The sequence below is a fragment of the Anomalospiza imberbis genome, chromosome 20 (genome assembly GCF_031753505.1).
Source record: "Anomalospiza imberbis isolate Cuckoo-Finch-1a 21T00152 chromosome 20, ASM3175350v1, whole genome shotgun sequence".
In the NCBI taxonomy this organism is placed as follows: domain Eukaryota; kingdom Metazoa; phylum Chordata; class Aves; order Passeriformes; family Viduidae; genus Anomalospiza; species Anomalospiza imberbis.
The window spans coordinates 6,988,482-7,010,372 of NC_089700.1; the positions used below are offsets into that span (position 1 = coordinate 6,988,482).

Sequence of the window (21,891 nt, forward strand, 5' to 3'; positions counted from 1 at the left end):
TCCACTCAGTGGACATGTGGCAGAACCCTGCAGCCAGACCCTACCAAGAAACAACAGCCCTACCCCCCCAAATATTGTATCAGTTACTGCTGTGCCCTTAATAAGAGTGTTTCTTGCTCGTTTCAGCAATCTGAAAGACACGCTGGGCAAAATTTCAAGCTATGACAAAGTGATCTTATCACTTCTGTGCTGTTCTCGCTACACAAGCCCCTGATTCAGCAGCACGTAATAAAATCTTCATTTGCATGAAAAGCACTCTCTGATCACAAAGTCTTCTGTTCGACAGCCCTCTTCCCATCCACAGTGTAAAGATGCAAACACCACTGTCATTCTGCCTGTGACTGAGGTGGAATATTTTATTTATGTTTTATTTGGAGAGGCTCTCAATGCTTTAATCCCATCTTTTCCTAAAAAAAAAAAAACCCAGTATTTTTGAATAACACAAAAGCTGCACACATCCCAACTATGCAAGTACTGCAAAGTTCACTCAGTACGCTCACACCTGTATTTTTAATAACCGTGTCATGTGAAGGACATTTCATATCAGCACAGGGTGACCAGTTGTAAAATGCCTTTTGTATTCAACAAGTCCAGCCTTTTCTAGTTTGCCTTTAGAGCGCTTGGTGTCATGACACACAGCACTCAGAGGATGTATTTCAAAGGAAAGGAAGGTGTAGCCATGCAAAGAACAATGCACTGCCTGCAACAAGATTAATCGCTGTCATGGGAAACCAATAAAACCAGTATCTTGTTATCTTTCTTTACAAAGGGACTGTTAAAGCTTAACTATATTAGGAAACTTTTTCCTTTGGACTAAACCATGAGCCTAATGTATGTGGGCATGCCACATGCCAACATATGCGATTAATTGGCTCTCGCCCGACGCCGCAGGAGAAAGTCCAACGTTCCAGAGGCAGCCTGGAGCTTTCACACAACCAGCCTGTGCCCTCTCCTGACTACAGCTCTCTCACCAAGGCCAGCCCCAGCTCCCTGTCCCACGCCAGGTGACACCACCTCCCATTCCCACCTGTTAACCGCGTCCCACGTACGCACCCCAACATCACACCCGGCTCCGAGCGAACTCAGCCAAAGCAGAAATACCTTTCATCACGTCAGCAGTGCGGTCCCCATTTAGAAACGCTTTCTTTCACGTTAATCCAGTGCCAAAACGTGGTGGTGTGGGCTGTGCTGATCCAGAAACGGTGCTAAGGATGCTGCTGCCTCCTGTCTATCACCGCACGCCTCATCTCGCGCATGGCCAGGCAGTGACGGCCCTGCGACAACAGGCACTTTAAATTGGGCAGCTCAGCAGCACATGTACACTGAATTTTTGAACAAGCTATTCTAAGCTGCTTTGCTAGCAATTTCTGGCCTGTGCAGTTTGAAAGCGCACGGTTCTGGCCCTCACAAAGAGCAGACCTGTAAATGACATCTTGAGGATTAAGCTGATTGAGATGCAATTTGCCTAGCAACCATTCATTAAGCAGAGTTCAGAAACAGGCCAGCAATCTATTCCACCTCCTTATCTGAGCAGTAAACAGATAACAGTCTCTACTGTGTCCTCTAAGCTCCAGTTCAGACACATTGTAAACAGATTTTTCAGAAGTTTAAACTCCTACGGTAAATCTCCGAGAACAATCCTGCTCTCCAAACACGAGGGATTCGGCTTTACCAAGTGTCTTACAAGCGAGAAACAGCTCTGGAAGGAGGGTAATGTAAATCAAATTGTGAATGCATTTGCAGTTCTCGTGCCTCCAATATTTTCTCACATCAAGTACTAAGAGCCCATCGCAGTCGTTAAAAAAAAAAAGTTTAAAAAAAATCTTAATCACACAAGCATTTGGCATTGCTATTCTAATCACTGAAAAAAACTCAATAAAAATCTTATTCCCTTCCTTCATCTTCAGCAAGGAATCGATTGACACTTCTGAAGTCTTTGATAAAGGTTCCCCTGCTGCAGAGAAGAAAACAAAAGTCACGTCCTCCCTCCCATTAAGTATTTTTTCCTCATAAAATAAGCAAGACAACGCAAACGTCATCAGTGGAAATCAAACCAGCTATTTCAGCTCGAAAATTTCAGCTGAAAAGATTAAGCGAAATCATGATTTTGCATAATTGTTTCCCTGCAAGAAACATCTGATAATATCCCATTCTGCTCCAAAATTAAACAACAAAGATTAGCACGGATGTATTTAAGACTATATACCTGAATGGTTTGCCTTGGGTGTACAGTTCTTCTGGGAAATCACTGTGACATACAGCATGCTATTACAATTAAATATGCAAGAAAGAAGAATTAAACTGACTATGAATAATTAATACCCTACAATACTACTTCATAAGGGAAAGTCTGGCTGAATATTCCCGCAGATAAGATATACCCAAACACAAGGAACAGCAGAGCTGGCAGCTTTACTTTTATGATGGGGTTTAAAACACCAAGTAACTTTACGGCTGCTACTCAATTCTAGAGAAGGTGCCAGCCATCCAAGCCTTCTCCTGCTGGATTCCCATCCAGCTTCTGAAAAATGGCATAAATGCAACTGTTGCAATAGTTGCAGCACCCTTCATCTATGTCCCAGAGGCAAAAGGCTTCCCAAACACTTTCCATTAAAAGGTATAAAGCAATTATCTGACAGCCCAGCAGGGACAATAAAGCAAATATGATGCAACAATTACTTGGGTGATAAGATCAGGCTAAGGTTGTGAGAAAAAACAATTAAAAAAGGTTGCAAGAGCTAAGGAATGCAGCTTACTTTCCCAGAATCTCTTTTAAGGACAAAGATACCATCAGCTCCAAGAGTCGACCTTCCTGTTTCAAGTTTACTGTTCTGGAGGCTGCAGAACATCAATTGTAGCAAAGCTGAAAATGGCAATTAAAAATATGCTTTTTTGTTTGCACAACATCACCCCTAAATTGCATAGATTAGCATTTACTGAAGTCCTTGTAAAATTGATATCCAACTGCTGGCATTTTCCATCAGACTCCGGTCGGGTCAGCACAGTGACAATTGACACAAACACATTTGTTGCACATTTTTAGCTGGAAATGTCCAGTTCCTCTCAGTTTATCCATGCATGGCACACCCAACACCCCCTTTTGGGGAGAGAGATTTGGAATCCAACCAACATTTGTGATCACTGAGGTGGAATGTGGCACTGCTACTGTAATTGCTGAAGGTGACAGCATCCCTCTGCTCCTAGCCCCAAATTGCTCCAGGAGGGTCTTGCTCCTGCAGGATCCAACACTCCAAAGCAAACACGAGCTGAGGGTCTTTCTGAGCACAGGCAAAGTATGCTGGCTTAATATTAATTTTCTATTAAAAATTAATAGGATTAAATGAAGCTTGCAAGCCTGTGGGCACCAAAGCAGTTATTTTGCTGACGCACTCCTTGCCCAGAGGAGCAGGCTGTGAGAGAAAGGCTGCAGAGTTCCTGCAGGATCCTTGTGGCTCCTGGGGGGAACAGGGGGCTCTTCCCCACACCCCCAGAGGGACCCTGGGTTCCATCAATGCTGTGTCACCCCATCCTCCTCCCCAGAAACTGGTGGGGAAGATGAAACCCTGATGAGATCCCGGTGGAAACCCTGGTGTCTTCCCATCTGAGATCCAGCCTTGTCTGGGCACTGCCTCCAATCCTCACCCATGTGCCCCTTTCCCACTTCCCAGAATGAATTCCCTTGCCAACAAGAACGCTGCAAATATCCGGAATTTACGTAAGCTTAACCTTCAGTCCCCATTAATGTTAACGGAATAGGAAAAAAATTAACCATGGTGCAAGTAAAAAGACTTTATCTGCATTTCTAATTATACAACAAAACACACCACGTGGCAGTATTTCCAAGCACCTTGCTGGGAATAAAATAGCCAATGGACTGAGGCTTCCATTTGGAGTGGTGGATGCAAGAGCAACCAGCACTGAGGCTGTCAGAGTTAAGGGATGAGGACACGAGAATTAAGGGAAATGAAGTGACATATGTGAATGATGATAATAAAAATGTTAATAATTAGAAAAACAGTCACCTCAAAAATTTAAAATTTCATGATCTCTCCTACTTTTTAATGGCTTAGCCTACTTTTTCCAACCTAATTTGCATGATCAAAATAGGCCTCCTGCCAGGAAGCATTAAAATGGCAGCCCCCCATCGAGACAAAACTCCCTTCACCATACGAGACTGAAGGACTAATAACTATTCCTAAAAACATTTTAAATCCATTAACGTTGTTTAGCAAACACTTATTTAGAATTAGTGCCGCCATCAGAATTTGATTGTGCTCTACTAAAGTGTTTTATAAAAGCCTCTGAGGGAGGAGCAGGTCCCTCCCAAACACCTGTGCCATCTCCAACCCTCTCCAAAAAGCTGTGCACCCTCACACTCCTACACGCTTTCCATTCCAAAACCCCAAAGCATTCTCCAAGATCAACCAGACAATTCCCAACAGCTCTGCAGAGTGCCAGGCTGGGCAGCTGGAAGAACCCTCCAAGATACACAGAGCAGCCAGAGCAGAGTACCCCATCCCCAGCAACCTCTACACTCAGCAATTAATTCTATACACCAAAAAAACCCCCAGGGTAGTACAAAAACATAAACCTCAATATTACTGATGTACTGAAGATCTGAATTCTAGTAGAGATATATGGGTTTATACAAATTTGTCCGAGCTATGTGCTATCCTTTCAGTGCCATCTGCACAAAACCAGAGTTTTATCTAAGCATTGGATACTAAAATAAATCATTTTCTCCGTATCTATAATCTTGTTGGAGACAGACGCCACAAACCTGAGAGCTGGCTAGTGCAGGCTTGTCTAGTCACAAATAAAATTACATCCACATCAATATGATTTATTTTTAATAAAAAAATAAGGCAAACCAGGCTCTTCATATTGAAACAGGCTCAGCCAGCACCCTCCATGCCCACAGAAGATACCATGTACAGTGTGAAATCATCACAATAAAACTGGGATTTGCACTGTCACTTCCCCTAGTAAGAAACACCACTACCAAGAAACACATTTTAATTGCCACACGTAATGAAAGGTACCTGCTCATTCTCCACTTGCTGTATTTATTGCTATTTAAATTCAGGACTACAAGTCTTGGCAGGATATTTTCTGGAGTTTTTTGGAGTGTCCATGCCCCAGCAGATTTTTAAGAGTGAATTTGGCTCTCCAATACAACACTGATGACCCATCTCTGTCCATGCATGAATGAGGTTCTTGGGCTGCACTTCTCAAAGCATCTCGTCCTGAGTGTCCCCTGTGAGCAGGGACCTCACAGTAATTAGCACAATCTGATACTGGAAACTCAACTAATTCTAACATTGATCCCTCAGGACAGCACAGCCCATGATTTGAGAAACGTTTGTCCCAAAAGACACTTTGTTTCTACCTTTCAAAGTCACCAAAGGCTGGTAAATAAATTATATTCTCCAAAAGCTTTGCAAATTCCTTTCTCCTGGCTGGATACTTTGTCCAACCAGCAGCCACAGCTAAAGGTTTAAAAAGGATCACTGAAAACACCAAACCTGTTTTATTTTCTTATACAGAGCAACTTCTAACATCTGCAGTCACTGCCATGAGATTGCAAAGGATTTTATTTGCCAAGTCAAGCTGTTGAAAGGACAGATTATAAAAAATAAACACTAACCATTTTTAGATCTAACTTTCCCCCACAGACTGGGGGGAGTGTTTTATGCCCTTTTACTGGAAATGTTACATTAGAATAAAATCAGATTTAATTGACTCTTAAATAACTGAACAGCCACTTAAATTTTATTTCAATAGCAATAATTCATAAATCAAGCAGCTGAAATCCTAGCACGGAGTGACAAGTAAATAGAGCAGAACACAGTGAAGGAGAGCACGAACACCACATGGTGAAAGGTGATTTTTCTCAAATTTCACACGTCACCATCTTATGGACATCACAAAGGTACCAGAACATAAATACTCAGATCTCAAACCTATCAGTTCCTCAGCAGTAACTGCTTAACAAAGACCAGCAGATGATGATCCTTGCCCAACTGGAACTGCTAGGAGAATGGCTGGGATTTTAGCCATAGATGCAATTTCCCTCATGCACACTAGATGGAAGTAGGGAAAAATCTTAATTCTTTCCTGTCTCAACTTAAATCCAAGTGGTTGAGATGTTATGTTGGACTGTCACTCTGAGAATAATTTTTTTTTGTTCTTCATCAGCAACTTCACTCATTGATAAGCTCTAAGTAAAAAGATGCCCTGAAATATTAAACTAAGCAGTGTTGGAAACAAATAGCAAACAGAAGAGAATATACAGTAGAAATACTAAATCTATTATTCAGGCTAATTTCTGAAGTGCATACATTCAATTTCAAGTAATTCTAAGTATCACTAATGAGATCCTTCAGAGACACAGAAGTTACATTTTTTAAACCTCCAGGTTATTATAAGAAACACCACCTTGTCAAGGAATAGAAAAGGTATAAAAGAATTCATAAATGCTGCTGCAGTCTGAGTGGAAAAAAACCCCCAACAGATTATTAGAATACAGTGGGAGAGGTAGAGGGAAATAGAGAACCCGAAGTCTTGCAGAACAAGCAGATCAGAGAGCAGCAAACCTGAATGGATTAAATTACACACAAATCTCCTGGAAACGATCTTAAAAGTGACTTGTTCCAAAACAGTCCATTTCTAAATTTAAACACTAAAGAGTTCACAGACCCAAAAACTAAATCAGGCAATGGTGTGACCAGGAAAAGGTGCTGGAAGAGCTCCTTTCCCTCCCCTACTCTGGTTTTTTCATATATTGATTTTCCTCCACACTCATTCACAAATGCTCAGCAGAGCTGTGAACAATTTAAAGGCAAGGGATGCACGAATTACCAGCTCCTGGAACACATCACCCAATCGAGGCAAAAGCTGAGGGCTTTGCTGTAGCTGAGAAAATAAAAACCAACCCAGAATCAGAACACGCTGATGAGCTGGAAGAGAAGGGTGAGCAAATCCCTAATTTTCCTTGTCTACAACAAAGCCAAAGCACATGACATTCCTTCAGCTTAGAAGACAACAAATTAAGAAAACCAGTGCCAGAACAGAAGGATGAATGAAGAACAATGCTGGATAAAAGAATACAAAGTAGGCATGAAGGGCTCCCCTTTCCAGATGTTAAGAAGACATGCTGGTTTTCATTCCAGGTTTAAAAAAAGATAAGCAGAGGAGGAAGTTTACTTCGGAGAGTGGGAGCATCTGCATAATTTTTTGAAAAAGGTTCATACAAAGATTTCCTTCCAACAGAATTTAAACTAGATCTATACATATATACACAGATATATGTGGTATTGGCTCAAGACAGTCACCTTACAATATTTTTCTAAGTGTTTTCCATGCAGCAACTGTCCGCAGAGAGGAACAAAATGAGTGGCAAGGGACAGCCACAGGAAAGGGCAGGACTGTGAGACACACATCCTCCAACATGCACACTCCAAGTTTAACAACATGAAGGCAAGGAGAGGGACAGCAGGATACAGCAAAGGATATGCTGGAGCCAGGAAATGAGAAAAGAATCCACAGCACTCACAAAAACACACAGGAATTTGTTTTTTTTTTTGCATGTGTGGCTCCCACCTTAGCCAGCTCAGGGAGATTGTCTCAGTATGAGGAGGGAAATTACAGAGAACTGGATGCTGGATCACTCTGAAGAGCAGAGCACGGCGTTTCACCTATTTCCATTGCTCTCGCGTGGTTCCCAAATTAGAAACAATCAGAATCCTGCTGGAAACAATATATGGCACCTTAATTGGGTTGGCTGCACTACAGACGTCAGCAATGTATCACTTAGTGGATCATTTTCTGACTGTTTTTTTTTTTTCTTTAAAACTAAAAATAGCTGCCACTTACATGGTTCACCTTTCTACATCACCTTTACTACAGACACCATCAGAAAGTAAATGTCAGCACTTGCTGCCCACCAAAAATCCTACAGGAGCCACACCTGCTGCAGGGAGGATCTGTCACCTAGCTCAGCAGAATTGTACTTAAAGGTTTGTCTCAGATGTGGTGCTTTTATAAAGAACCTGTTTTTAAAACATTTTCCCCTAGTACACCCATCAATGCATCCATCTGAAAGCCTGGAACAGTTCACTTATCTCTAAATACATCAAGAACCCAGTGCTCCACGCATTCCAAGCACTCCAGAATCCCTGCACGGGACTTGGGAACTCACATGAAAAATCTTTCCCAGTTTTCATCCCCAAGTGTTACACCCCCACTATTCCCTACCAAATCCACGCTGCAGCCAAACTACATTCCTGAGAAATTATTCCAAGAATGAAATATCACCATTTTCCTCATAAACCCTGGAAACTTGGACTAATCTTCACACACAGCATAAACAAGTTAAGCAATGGGAATACATAAATGAAGAATAATTCTTAAGCACAACGGGGGAATAATTATAGCAAACATATAACAAATACAAAATGAGTGGGGAGGTGTGGAGAGACACCCAGACAGAATGTGCTGAAATAAGGAAAAGGCACCTAGAAGATCTATGAGATTGGATCAGCCATGAGCTACAGCTGCTGGCTTTTTAAGTGTTCATTTAAATCAAATTATTAAAAACACAGGAACCAGCAGTAGATGAACACAGAGGTCTCTGTCAGCTCCAGGTGTAGGCCAAGCTATGCCCTGCTTGGACAGTAAAATCAGCTTTTGAAAGATTACAACCCCTTGGAAAAATATCTTCAGGTAAAGTTCAGAACAACCTTTCTGGATGTCAGCCAGCAGAATGCCTGTTCAGGAGCTCTGTTCCTCAATCAGTATTTGGAAAGTTTGTTTGTTTCTTTTTTTAAGTAGAAAGATGAATAATGTGACAAACTCATTTTAGCATTCGCAGTCAAAGTAACAATCTGCAATTAAAAGAAAAAATTGCTCCAAAATCCGTGTGGTAAAGATTTCAACACGAGTCACAAAATACAATGGGAAAATGGGAATGTGGCATACCACACAAGAAATAAAAAATTCAATTACTCACTTCACTTCCTAGTTTGAGAAGGTTTTAAATTGTTTAAACATCTCAAATGCTGAAAATTGGAAAGGGTGGGGTGATAGAACCAGTACAGATGCAGAAAATTGTGAAAACTTTACTCATCCTCAGGAGTATCTTACCCCAAAAACAGCCTCTGAAGAGTCAGCAGGCCCTGGATGCAGTGTACTACTACACAACAGAGTGACCTGTTACCTGCTGGGTGCAGCATTTCAGTGAACTACTTGTTCTTAAAGCAATTATTTTAAAGTGTTGATCATCTGTTAAATAACTCAAATCAGGCTCTGGCTACATTCTGGGTGGTGTATTTAGCAACTCCATAAATCCCAGAATCCTGCAAGTCACTTCATAAACCTGTGACTCTCCTCACTGTTACCTCACTGAAGATGAGTGAGCCAGGAATACACAGGATATAAAGTGTTTTGGTGATGGAGGTTTTTGGGGTGAGGCCAGCCAGGGCAAAACTTTTTACTTCCTCCTTTCCCCATCTCCATGTGCCGGCAAGTCACGGTCAAAAATGAAGAAGAGTAAAAATGAATGGACAAACCAATGTCAAAAAGTAAAATATTGCACTGGAAACACTGATAGAAGTTTCTATCCCACATCCAGGCATTTCAGCAAGTGCAGCAGAGGACACAAACTGAGGTTCCTGCACATTGTATGAGCTTCTGGGAAATAGAGATACTTCAGTCCTTGACAAAAATCCTTACTTCTCTTGATCTGGTAACAGTTCCCAGAAGCAAGCATAGATATAAAAGCTTATCTATCCGAGGACAACTTGAAACAAATACAAATAAGGCTTAAATGAAGGCAAATATCCAAGCTGCTGAGAATACAACGGCTCCTTAATTTCACATTTGGAGAAAAAACAATACTATGTGGACATTCTCCAACATATTTTTAATGTTATTAACAGAAATAGCACCCCAGGCTGTGCTCAAGCTGAAAAAGTGTGAAGCTGTTTGGAATGTGAAGTGAAAGGGGGATCAAAAATACCATCTTATTAAATGGCATTTATTTGGTGCTAAGTGAATTATTTATTCAACTGAGAAGTTCACAAAATGACAGGGGGGTAAATGCAAGCGAGGTCACTACTTCATGTCAGTATCAAAGCTGATCCTTAACAGAATTTAAGCACCTGCTTTTTCTTTTATCTCAGCACAAAATGAGATTTCTTTCTTTTTTTTTACACTTCAAAAGCCATGTAACACAACAGAATATATGCCAAGCATGCAAAAACAGAGCATGCCAGCATCTTTCAGCAATCAGCTTTCCCTTGTCATCCATTATGTCAGATTTATCTATTTTTGCTTAATTCTTGCTCCAGCAATATGCATCCTTCATATGCATCCTTCCTCTCTCCAGACTATCAGGCTGGTTGGGCTGGAATTCAATACAGCTTCTTAAAATAGTTAAGAAATATTGAAAATATTTGAAGCGATGCCTGCGAATTACAGCCAATTCATCAACTCCTCTTCCAGCTCCTTCTCAACCTGTGCTCCCAGAGACAAGGGGCAATTCTCATTTCTTCACCTCAGAAATTCTACCCAGTGTAAATACCATTTGGAAAACAAACAGCCTTTCTTTCATGGAAGCATTTCTCCATGAAAGCTTAGATTCTGTGTTAATTGCAAACCTTACCCTCTGACTCGCTTTTGATCCAAACCTTCCTCTGCTGAAAATTAATAGTGAATGCATTTGCTTTAAGTTTGCTTTCTGTCATCACTGCTTTTCCTCTCCAAGTTTCCAGACCCTCTGGACTGGCTTTACAGGACACCAGACCCACCTAAAAGCTCTCCCTGAATCCTTCACTCTGCTGCTGGCTGCAAAACTCTGCTCTCCCCACCTCCAACAGCTGTAAGACATTTGAACAGCATCTTTCCCCACTTAAATAAACAGACTCTAACAAGTTCAAATTCTTAAAAAGCCCTGATCAGAAATAGGCTGAAAAGAAAATGTAACTCTCATCATTCTATTCCCTCGCTATGGAGCACAGAATTTTCTCAGCCGGCTGCTGAATCAGACGAAGTTTCCACAGCGCACACACACACACAGAGTCACAAAGCCCCAACACGTCCAGGAGGATTTATTCCATCACAAAGTCACTACCGTTGCTCCAGCACAAATGACATCACTTAGGAACCCAACCTTATCTCCTGAGAGCTCCCAGCTCCCTCCTCTCCCGCAGCGACCGGAGCAACAAAGAACCGGGTTTGTGCAATAAGGAGGGAAAAAGTATTGCTGCAAAAAGTTTTTCCAGAAAAACTTGTATTTTCTTGAGAACGTGACTACGGAAAAATAAAGGACTGGAGTAAGGAGCGAGCAGAACAAATTCTGGTTGAACTAATCAACCTGTATCTGTGATTTAGCCTAAACTTGTACCTAGTGCTACCAAGGGAGGGTGAGAGACGTCTGCGAGCCCTCGCAGGTGTCGGTCGGGGAGGTTCACACGCTGCAGCACCAAAACCATCTCAGCACTTTGCTGCACGAGTGGACTGAGAACTGGAGTCCAGCTCTGCAGTTCTCCTCTTCTTCTTCAGACACGTGAAAATCGGTTGGTAGGGAATAAAAACGGCGGATGATTTATTGACGGTACCTGCTCCCTGCCCATGGGCAAGACGGGCTTTGAGGTCCCTTCCAGCCCAAACCAGCCTGCGAGTCTCTTGCGAAAGGACACTTTTCTTGGGGAAGAATCACACAAAGGATGTGCTCGCACTGCGACCGCAATCCCCCCTTCCCCCTGACGGCACTCCTGTCGCGATGGCTGACGCACTATCGCGATCCCGGGCCGTGTGCGCGGTACCCGGGGACAGGTAACGAGGGCTACCGGGGCTACCGGGGGCCTGGGAGCTCGGCGCTGAGCGGGGGAGACCCCGGGGAAGCGGGATGGGAGCGAGTGTCGCGACAGGCGGCGGGTGTCGCGACAGGGGGCGGGTGGCCACACCGGCGATGCCTCAGCGGGCGGGGGGAGGGGACACCCGGGAAGGACAATGGTGGTGGTGGGGGGGGGGGGGGTATGAACCGCGGCGGTCCCGCCGCGCTGTGAGCGGGAGCAGGAGGATGATGACGAGGTGGAGGTGACGGTGGGGCCGCGCCCTCGCTCCCGCCGTGCGCCGCACTTACTCTCGGTGCCCCTGCCCGGGCCTCATGGCGCCGCCGCCGCTGTGCCCGCCCGGCCCCGCCGCCGCCGCCGCCGCCCGCCCCGGCCGTGCTGGCTGCGCAGCCGCCCCCGCGCACGCGCGGCCCGCGCGCCGCCCGCCCCGCCCCGCGCACGCGCGGCCCCGCGGCCACGGGAGCGAGGGAGGGGAGGGGGGGAATGGGGGGGGCAGCGCCGCGCCGCCCCCTGCCGGTAACCGGGGGTAGTGCAGAGAACGGCGGGGATGGGGGGACATGGGGGACATTGGGGGGACATTGGGGGGACATTGGGGGGACATTGGGGGGCACACACTGGGGGACATTGGGGCACACACTGGGGGACATTGGGGGGACATTGGGGGGACATTGGGGGGCACACACTGGGGGACATTGGGGCACACACTGGGGGACATTGGGGGGACATTGGGGGGACATTGGGGGGCACACACTGGGGGACATTGGGGGGACATTGGGGGGACATTGGGGGGACATTGGGGGGCACACACTGGGGGACATTGGGGCACACACTGGGGGACATTGGGGGGACATTGGGGGGACATTGGGGGGCACACACTGGGGGACATTGGGGGGACATTGGGGGCACACACTGGGGGACATTGGGGGGCACACACTGGGGGACATGGGGGACATTGGGGGGGGCACACACTGGGGGACATTGGGGGGCACACACTGGGGGACATGGGGGGACATGGTGGGGCACACACTGGGAGACATTGGGGGACATTGGGGGGCACACACTGGGGGACATGGGGGGACATGGGGGGACATTGGGGGGACATGGGGGGGCACACACTGGGGGACATTGGGGGACATTGGGGGGCACACACTGGGGGACATGGGGGGACATTGGGGGGACATTGGGGGGCACACACTGGGGGACATGGGGGGACATGGGGGGCACACACTGGGGGACATTGGGGGGCACACACTGGGGGACATTGGGGGACATTGGGGGGACATGGGGGGCACACACTGGTGGACATGGGGGGACATGGGGGGGCACACACTGGGGGACATTGAGGGGCACGAGGGAGGGACACGGCAGGCAGACACTGGGGGACATTGGGGGACATTGGGGGGCACACACTGGTGGACATGGGGGGACATTGGGGGGCACACACTGGGGGTCATGGGGGAACATTGGGGGCACACACTGGGGGACATTGGGGGTACAAGGGAGGGACACGGCGGGCATACACTGGGGGACATTGGGGGGCATGGGGGGACACAGAATGTGAAGGGGACATGTAGGGAACAGGGAGGGACACAGCAGGGACACAGGGAGGACATGGGGTCACGGCAGGGGCACAGGGAGGACATGAAGGGACACGGCAGGGGCGACAGGGAGATGCAGGTGGGTCAGGAAGGGGACACAGAGGGGGCTCTGCCACAGCTCCGGTGCTGCCCACACTGAGGTCTTCCCCCACACACCTGGGGTCAGTCCTTCATGAGGTTTTTTTCCCAAGGGAAGTGATGATTGGCACCCCTGCGATGGGCTTGCAGGGGATAATTAACCTAATTCTCAAAGCTCATTAAGGACCTGCAGGTCAGGAAGGTGAGACACTTCACCCCTTGCCATGCCAAGAGCATTTCCACTGCCCCCAGGAGTGGCTGTTGCTGCGGGCACTCGGCTCCGTCCCTGGAAGCAGCCTGGCATGAAGCCCTGGGGCAGCACAGGGTGATCCTGACCCCTCCCTTGGCACAGCCACACAGAGGGGACAGCTTCCCATGAGATCCCTCCAACCCTGCTTACCCAGCTTTTCCCCCCACAAGGTTCAACCTTCAGAAGTCACAGCTCAGAAAACAGGATCTAAGCTCAGCTGGGAAGGAGGAATGACATGAAAGTGCCCTGGTTTGAGCTGGAATAAAACAGAGGGAAGGTGGTGGCTGTGAGGGCAGGCTGCCAGGGAGGAATAAAAGAGAGAACAATCACTTGTGCTGGGACCTCATTTTATTGCAAGGGAAATACAAAAGTTGGACAGCAGCATTCAAGGGACCACAGCACCCCCTGCTCCTGGGAAACAAGAGGACACTGTGCAGGTTTCCCAATCGAGTTTTCAGTTATCTCACATTCCAGATAGAATTCTTCAGCAGAAGGGTAAAACATCTCTTTCACAGTGCACCAGAGAAGAACAAAGGGGCTGAGCGGGTTTGGGTTCCAGACTCTTCCCAATCTCTTCGCTGCTGGGGTTTTCTTCCCTCAGGGATGTTGATTTATAACTGCACATGGAGATTTACCTGGATTTCTGGCAGGAAGGTACCCAGTGCTCCAAATGCCTGGCAAAGAGACAAAACAAGCCCCAAACACCAGGTCCAGGCACACACATGTGGTGCCAGGCTCCACCACACCAAGGGTTCTACAGAGCTAGCCCTGCTCTTCCAGCCTCACCTGTGCCAGGTGCTCTCTGTTACACCTGAGCTGCAGAACCTGCTGCTCTTCCCACTTTGGGGTTTTCTTTAGCTGCAACAACTGCTGTGCTTGTATCTGTGACCCTGGTGCAAAGAGTGAGGACTTGGAAGTAAGTGATGCAATAAACTACTTGAATTCCTAAAATGTGGGTCCATGCTGGTTTTGCATGACAGACAAACCAGTCAGGCATTACAGATGTTCCAGCTGCCAGCAAACCCCTAAAACTGACTCCCTGCATCCACCAGCTTCAACAGGGCAGGGAGAAAAGTCAACATGAGACCATCAGGTGGGCTGAGGTGGCCTTGTCCTCCTGTGTGACCATGATTCAGCCTTCAGAAGAGGTTACAAACACGTGCTGACAATCCTTCACTGTGGCCCTTTGTTTGCTACAAGGCAGGAGATGCTCCTGAACCTCCGCGTACAAACACCTGAGAGCAAGGACATGAGACACAGCCCAAAAGAAGCGGGTGGCAGTTCTGGAAATGCAGTACCAGAATCATGGGTGCAGCTGATTCTCCCGTGTCTGTCCCCAGGTCAGTTGCCATAGAAGACCTGGAATAACTGTAGTAATTCCATCATCCTCTATTTCTGGATTCAACAAACGTGCCAGGATACCCCCAGGACTGGTTTCTCCACATGATCACAGAGTTCAAGGGCTGTTGAAACACACCAAGTGCTCAACCCTTCACCTCCACCTTGAGCTTCAGGCGGACGTCACACAGGAAAGCATTCATCAGGTCCTGGCCAGCCTCCCGAGCAATCCTGCTGATGACCCTTCCTTCTCTTCCAATCAACATCCTCTGTGTTAAAACCCAGAGAGAACATCATCAAACTCACCCCTACATCGCCCAGGAGAAAGGTGCAGCCACAGAAGAAATGAGGGAAATTCTAGCATTAAATGGTGAGGCAACTTCGGGAAGGTGTAAGTTGCTACTGAACAGCCAGTATTGGGTACATGGCTCTTCCCAAAAGAGAGGGAGAGGGGAGCACAGCAAGGATGCAGGTGTTGGACTTGGGGAACCTCCCTTCACCCTTCCCAGCATCCCATCTTTCTTCCTTCACTCACCTTATGAGACTCCCTTGGCACCAGGAGGCTTTGCACGATGAGCAGCTCCCCACATTCTCCTTCCTCCCACATGTCCGTCACCTGCGACAGCAAGCGAGCCCTCAGCAATCCTGGAAAATCCTCAGGAACCCCCAATACCACTTCCTTGGAGACACCAGCACACAAGGGTGGCCCCTTCACACACAGAAAGGAGCACACCTGCAAGTACTGAGTCACCCCACAGATCCCAGCAAAGGGATTCTCATCACACAGCCCAAAATTCCCAATAAAACAGCTCATGGCCAAGTCTGCCTGGGCACACTTCCCACCTGAGTCACTCCGTAAGGCACTTCCAGGGGCAGGTACTCCAGGACCTTCTCCCTGATGATATTATCACAGATCTCTTGAGGTGACTGGTTGGTCAGGACGTCGCTGTGGAATTCCCAAGGGCCTGGCTTGGCTTGCATCAGGAGGTACCTCTGTGGGCACAACACAGCCCCACCAGCTGCCACGTGTCACCCACACAGTGCCAACACCCCTGTGCTCCTCCTGCAGAGAGGGCACTGCTGCTGGCCTGGCAGCAGGGCGGTGGTTTGGTGTTTTGGGCAGGGACAGGAGAAAGGGAAGCTCTGAAATCCCTCCCTAGGGCTGTGTGTCTCACACAAAAGCCCACAGAAGCCCTGGAGCTGAGAGACAGCAGTGGGTGGATTCCTTGCTGTGAACAAGCTGCTGTTTGGAGAGCCCCAGGTAAGAGTTTTGTACAGAAAACTCTGCAGATGCAGCAGGGACACGTCCCACGTTGACACATGACACTTCCCCCCACTCCCAGGCCAGGAAGAGAAGCTGAGGCTCTGTGTGAAGTGCTGGTTTCCCACCCCAGTCCCCAGGTGTGACACAAGTTCAGACTGGAGTTACCTTGAGTGTATCCACCTCCTCCCCATGGAGAGCTGCCAGCATGAAGATCTCCTGGAAGTGTGGCCAGCCTTTCATATCTTTTAGATCCTTGTGTCCATGGTGCTTTGGCCCTTGGGCTTCCCCTGTGCCAGCACCCCCAACATCACTGCTCTTGTCCAAACCAGAGCCTTCCTGGGCCTGATTCTTTTCCTGCCCAAAGGGAGACACCGGGACCTTGCTTTCCGGTGGAGAAGCCGGAGTGATATGAAGGGGAGACTTTGCTGAAGAACTGGAATCCTGTTTAAGTGCAGATTTCACTTCCAGTTTCTTTCCATTTACAACTCCTTCTGTCAGGTCAGTTGCTATTTCCAGCAGGAGAAACTTCTTCTTTAGTATATCCACCTGAAGTCAGAGAGAGAGAGGTGTCAGGATTTATCCCAAATGAGGTGGGCAGCTGGGCTCTGGATCTGAAGGAGCCAGAGGAAACCACTCAGGGAAGCAGCTGCTGCAGGGCAGGACAGTTTTGTGACCAGAGGCCAAAAACTGGCAGAGTTTTGTGCCAGTGTGTCAGCACAGTTTGCCCAAACACTGAGAACCTGTCAGCTCTGCTGAGATTCTCCCTGGCTGACCTGGCTCCTCTTCCCAGATGGATTTAAACCCCAGACAGCAGCACAGCTTCAGGGGTGCTTGCAATGGGTACACACACACCCCCCTCAATATTCTGGAGCAGAGGGGGGAAACCTGTGTCCTTTAACACACCAGGGACACAAAAACCCGTCACTGCTGATGCCAGGTGGTGCCTGAAGGAGGCAGGAAGAACGAGCAGGATTTACCTTGTTCAGGACCAGGACACTGGGGATGTGGGGGAACTGAGACAGGCACTTGAGCACCTCCTTGCTCAGAGAGTTCCGTGTCCAGTGATCCGACACGTCCACCAGAACCAGCACTGCCAGGAAAGAGGGAGGGAAACAGGATGAATCCACATTTTCCAGAATGTTCACTTGCAGCTTTAGAGTCTGTGGTCACTCCCCTCCTCAGGAGGGGCACAAAAAGAAGAATTTTATTGAAAACACTAAAAATGCAGCTTACTCATGTCACCCCAATGACATCACACCTGCTAAATCTCAACATCCAAGCCCAATTATTAACCCAAAGTGCCTCCCCTCGGCACCAGGCAGTTCTTATCCCCTCCTCAGCTCAATATTCCAGATCTTTTCTCTTCTTTTCCTTCCTTGTTCACACTCCCTGGGCTGCCTGTGCTGCCAGCAAACACCCAGACACTACAGCTGGGAACTTGTGTGGCAGAAAAGGATGTGGTTTGATCCAAAAAAACAGTTGAAAACCCACCTAAATCTGCATGTTTCATGCTGTCCCATGGGTCTGTCAGCATGGCTTCCTCTAACTTATGCCTGAAAGACACATAAAAATGAGTAAACCAGACACACTTCATTATAATTGTGTTCATCCCTCTCAAACTAGAGGGAAACCAGGGTTTTCCCTCACTCCAGCTGCCACAAAGCTGCTTTAGGGGTTGTGACATCCCTTGTCATGTGCAGATACACAGAACCACACACAAAAAGGCTCAAGGGACATCACAGGCTCTGTGTGCTACAAAAAGAGCAACAAAAAATGACTGGAAAGCAAAATAAGGCTAAAAATATGCATTTATCTCACTCCTCTTTTACAGACTTTGCACAGTGAAAATCACATTCCTATTTTATCACCTCTTGCAAGGCAGCACACACCCCCCTCCCCACCCCAGTGGTGGTACCTTTTGGCTTTTAAGGGATCTGTGAGGCCAGGTGTGTCCAGAATGATCTAGGAAAAGGAAAAACAAACTTTTCAAGTTGGCCAGCAGTGAGAGGTCAGGGGAAAACCCTATCATTGTGCAATGAGAGGTGATCCCACGGGATACAGATGAGCAAATGCTGCCCTTGGGCTCCAGGACCCACCAGCTGCGTGTCCTCGTGTGTGATGACACCCCAGGCCTTGCAGCGGGTGGTGTGCACCTTCTTGGAGACTGGGAAAACCTGCAGGAAATTAACTAAGCACGTTACACAGCCAAAAAAAACCCAAGGAAACAGCCTGAGCTCCACCCCAGCTTCACCTTCCTGCCCAGGAGCTGGTTGGAGAGCGTGGATTTCCCGGCGTTGGGAGCGCCGATGATGGCGATCCTCAGCACCTTGGGCTGCTGCGGCTGCTCGGGCCGATTCTCCAACAGCCGCTTCTGCTCCTCTGCCAGGGAAAGGAGGAGCTCGGGTGCCGCCAAACCCTCCGTGGGTCAGGATCGCCCTGGGGCGGGGCGGCAGCCGCCACCACTCACCTTTGTCGGTGGCCACGGGCGGCGGGTGCTGGCCCAGAGCGGCGGGCGGGGCCTCGGCGGGGATGCCCAGGAGGCTGCCCAGCGCCGATCTGCTCCCGCTGCAGCGGCTGGGAACACCCGGGATCCCGCCCAGCGCCGATCTGCTCCCGCTCCAGCGGCTGGGAACACCCGGGATCCCGCCCGGCGCCGATCTGCTCCCGCTGCAGCGGCTGGGAACACTCGGGATCCCGCCCAGCGCCGATCTGCTCCCGCTCCAGCGGCTGGGAACACTCGGGATCCCGCCCAGCGCTGATCCGCTCCCGCTCCAGCGGCTGGGAACACCCGGGATCCCGCCCGGCGCCGATCTGCTCCCGCTCCCGCGGCTGGGAACACCCGGGATCCCGCCCAGCGCCGATCTGCTCCCGGTGCAGCGGCTGGGAACACTCGGGATCCCGCCCGGCGCCGATCCGCTCCCGCTGCAGCGGCTCCCCGGGAGGCGGGCTGGAAGAAAACACCGAACATACCAAGAACACACCAAGCTCGCGTGGGCCCCTGCCTCCACACGCAGCGTCCGGGCAGCGTTCACCTCGCCTCAAAGCCTCTCGGCCGGCCCCAGCGTCCCGCCCGCCGCCCCCAGAGTACGCTCGCGGCCCCAGCGCACCTGCTCGCAGCCGGAGCGACCCCGCCGCGGCGGCACCGGCGGCCCAGAGCGCGGTCCGAGCGGCGGCCGCAGCCATGGGAGCAGCCATGTTGGCCCGCCGCGGGGCACGCCGGGAAGGCGAGCGGTGCCCGCTCCTATTGGCGAATAGCGCGGGGGCATAGAGAGCGCGAGAGCGGGGCCAGAGCGCCGCTGTGCCGCGGGGAATTGTGGGATGGAAACGGCGGAGGAACCGGCTGCGCGGCGCGGAGCGGGGGCGCGGGAGCGCCCCCTGCCGGTGCCACCGCGTGGCGCAGGTGGCGGCCCCGCGGGGTCCCCAGTGTCCCCAGTGTCACCAGTGTCACCAGTGCCACCAGTGCCCCCTCAGTGTCACCAGTGCCCCCCCAGTGTCACCAGTGTCACCAGTGTCACCAGTGCCCCCCAGTGTCACCGCTGTCACCAGTGTCCCCCCAGTGTCACCAGTGTCACCAGTGCCCCCCCAGTGTCACCAGTGCCCCCCAGTGTCACCAGTGTCACCAGTGTCACCAGTGCCCCCCAGTGTCACCGCTGTCACCAGTGCCCCCCCAGTGTCACCATGCTCCCGGTGTCACCAGTGTCACCAGTGCCCCCCAGTGTCACCAGTGTCACCAGTGTCACCAGTGCCCCCCCAGCGTCACCAGTGTCACCAGTGCCCCCCCAGTGTCACCAGTGTCACCAGTGCCCCCCCAGTGTCACCATGCTCCCGGTGTCACCAGTGTCACCAGTGCCCCCCAGTGTCACCAGTGTCACCAGTGCCCCCCAGTGTCACCAGTGTCACCAGTGTCACCAGTGTCACCAGTGCCCCCCCAGTGTCACCATGCTCCCGGTGTCACCAGTGTCACCAGTGCCCCCCAGTGTCACCAGTGTCACCAGTGCCCCCCCAGTGCCCCCCCAGTGTCACCATGCTCCCGGTGTCACCAGTGTCACCAGTGCCCCCCCAGTGTCACCATGCTCCCGGTGTCACCAGTGCCCCCCCAGTGTCACCAGTGTCACCAGTGCCCCCTGAGTGTCACCATGCTCCCGGTGTCACAAGTGTCACCAGTGCCCCCTGAGTGTCACCATGCTCCCGGTGTCACCAGTGCCACCAGTGCCCCCCCAGTGTCACCAGTGTCACCAGTGCCCCCCCAGTGTCACCATGCTCCCGGTGTCACCAGTGTCACCAGTGCCCCCTGTGCCCCATCAGTGTCACCAGTGCCCCCCCAGTGTCACCAGCGCTCCTGATGTCACCAGTGCCTCCAGTGTTCCCTGTCACACAGCCCAGTGCTCCCAGTGCCCCCAGTGTTCCCCATCACGCAGCCCAGTGAGCCCCAGTGCCTTCTGCAGCACGCACACACCAGTTTGTCCCAGTGCACCCTCGAGCCCGCCCCAGTGCACCCCAGTTCTGCCAGGCCCGGAACCCCCAGGGGCTGTGGTGAGGAAGGAGAGCAGAGCCATGGTTCTGTGACCTTTATTGTCCTGTGCCCGTCCCCAGGGCTCCATCACTGTGTCCACGCTGTGCCATTCACGTCCCGTCCCATCCCATTCCATCCCGTTCCGTCCCGTCCCATTCCCATGCCATTCCCATTCCATCTCGTGCCATTCCCGTGTCATTCCCATGCCATTCCCATGCCGTTCCCATGCCGTTCCCGTGCCGTTCCCGTGCCATTCCTGTGCCATTCCTGTGCCATTCCCATCCCGTCCCATCCCATTCCCATGCCATTCCCATCCCATCTCGTGCCATTCCCATCCCATCTCGTGCCATTCCCGTGCCATTCCCATCCCATCCCATCCCATCCCATTCCCATGCCATTCCCATCCCATCCCATCCCATTCCCATGCCATTCCTGTGCCATTCCCATGCCGTTCCCGTGCCGTTCCGTGCCGTTCCATGCCGTTCCATGCCGTGCCGCGTTGCCGGCCGTCGGCAGAACCGTTACCATTACTAAACTCAGTAATGGTAACGGTTTCCCCGCCGGCCGCGGGTCCCCGGCCGTGTCCGGCTCCTCTCGCAGCCCGGGATGTCCCAGCCAGTGTCGTGTCGCTCATCCCCGGTGCCCCGGGCCGTGTCGCGGTCGCCGCGGGCGGGAGGAGGTCGGTGCAGCCCGGGGAGTACATCATCTATACTGTAGTGTCTCATAGCCAACTTACAGTATACGATGATATCCTGCCCGGGACAGCGCGGAGAGGAGAGCAGAGCCTGCAGGGGACGGACAGCGTGGTCAGCGAGCACAGCCCATTGCCACCCCGGTGTCACCCTGTCCCCCACCCCGGCCCTGTCGCCTCCTGAGCCTCCTGGAGGCCTCCCTGCCCCAGCACCTCCCCACCTGCTCTTTATCCCTCCCAATTCCTCCACCCCAGAGCAGGATAGAGCTTCTCAGTGCCTTCCCTAGCCGGGTGTCCCCCCTAA

The 21,891-nt window shown here is 50.3% G+C and overlaps 2 protein-coding genes across 5 annotated transcripts in view; both read right to left on the reverse strand.

Annotated features, from left to right (window-relative positions):
- FAM222B (family with sequence similarity 222 member B) overlaps positions 1-12,270 on the reverse strand; it is a 33,715-nt gene extending 21,445 nt beyond the window's left edge. Inside the window, exon 1 of one of the 4 annotated variants that reach the window (XM_068210464.1) lies at positions 12,146-12,270. Coding sequence is in view for 1 of the 4 variants with exons in the window: in XM_068210463.1 (XP_068066564.1) it covers positions 1,102-1,108 (7 nt within the window). In the remaining 3 variants the exon portion in view is untranslated. Of the gene's footprint in view, positions 1-1,101; positions 1,242-12,145 lie in introns of those variants that run through there. The other 3 variants (XM_068210460.1, XM_068210463.1, XM_068210462.1) reach the window with 3 other exon arrangements.
- A 1,841-nt stretch (positions 12,271-14,111) lies between these two features.
- On the reverse strand, positions 14,112-19,593 carry ERAL1 (Era like 12S mitochondrial rRNA chaperone 1). Its single transcript, XM_068210477.1, has 11 exons — positions 19,491-19,593; positions 18,851-19,330; positions 18,635-18,762; positions 18,480-18,557; positions 18,299-18,345; positions 17,875-17,936; positions 17,361-17,473; positions 16,549-16,929; positions 15,963-16,112; positions 15,655-15,735; positions 14,112-15,388 (listed from the first exon to the last, which is right to left on the reverse strand). Exons 1-11 carry the CDS (start codon positions 19,576-19,578, stop codon positions 15,266-15,268), a joined length of 1,731 nt encoding a protein of 576 aa, XP_068066578.1. The 5' UTR covers positions 19,579-19,593; the 3' UTR covers positions 14,112-15,265.
- Positions 19,594-21,891: the final 2,298 nt, after the last annotated feature.

What these genes read in the sequence shown, in the direction of transcription:
- ERAL1 (XM_068210477.1), bottom strand. Translation starts at nt 19,578, where the DNA reads ATGGCTGCTCCCATGGCTGCGGCCGCCGCTCGGACCGCGCTCTGGGCC. An exon ending in GCCCGTGGCCACCGACAAAG is followed by an intron (nt 18,763 to 18,850) that starts GTGAGTGGTGGC and finishes TTTCCCTGGCAG; the next exon opens with AGGAGCAGAAGCGGCTGTTG. An exon ending in GATCCCTTAAAAGCCAAAAG is followed by an intron (nt 17,937 to 18,298) that starts GTACCACCACTG and finishes TGTGTCTTTCAG; the next exon opens with GCATAAGTTAGAGGAAGCCA.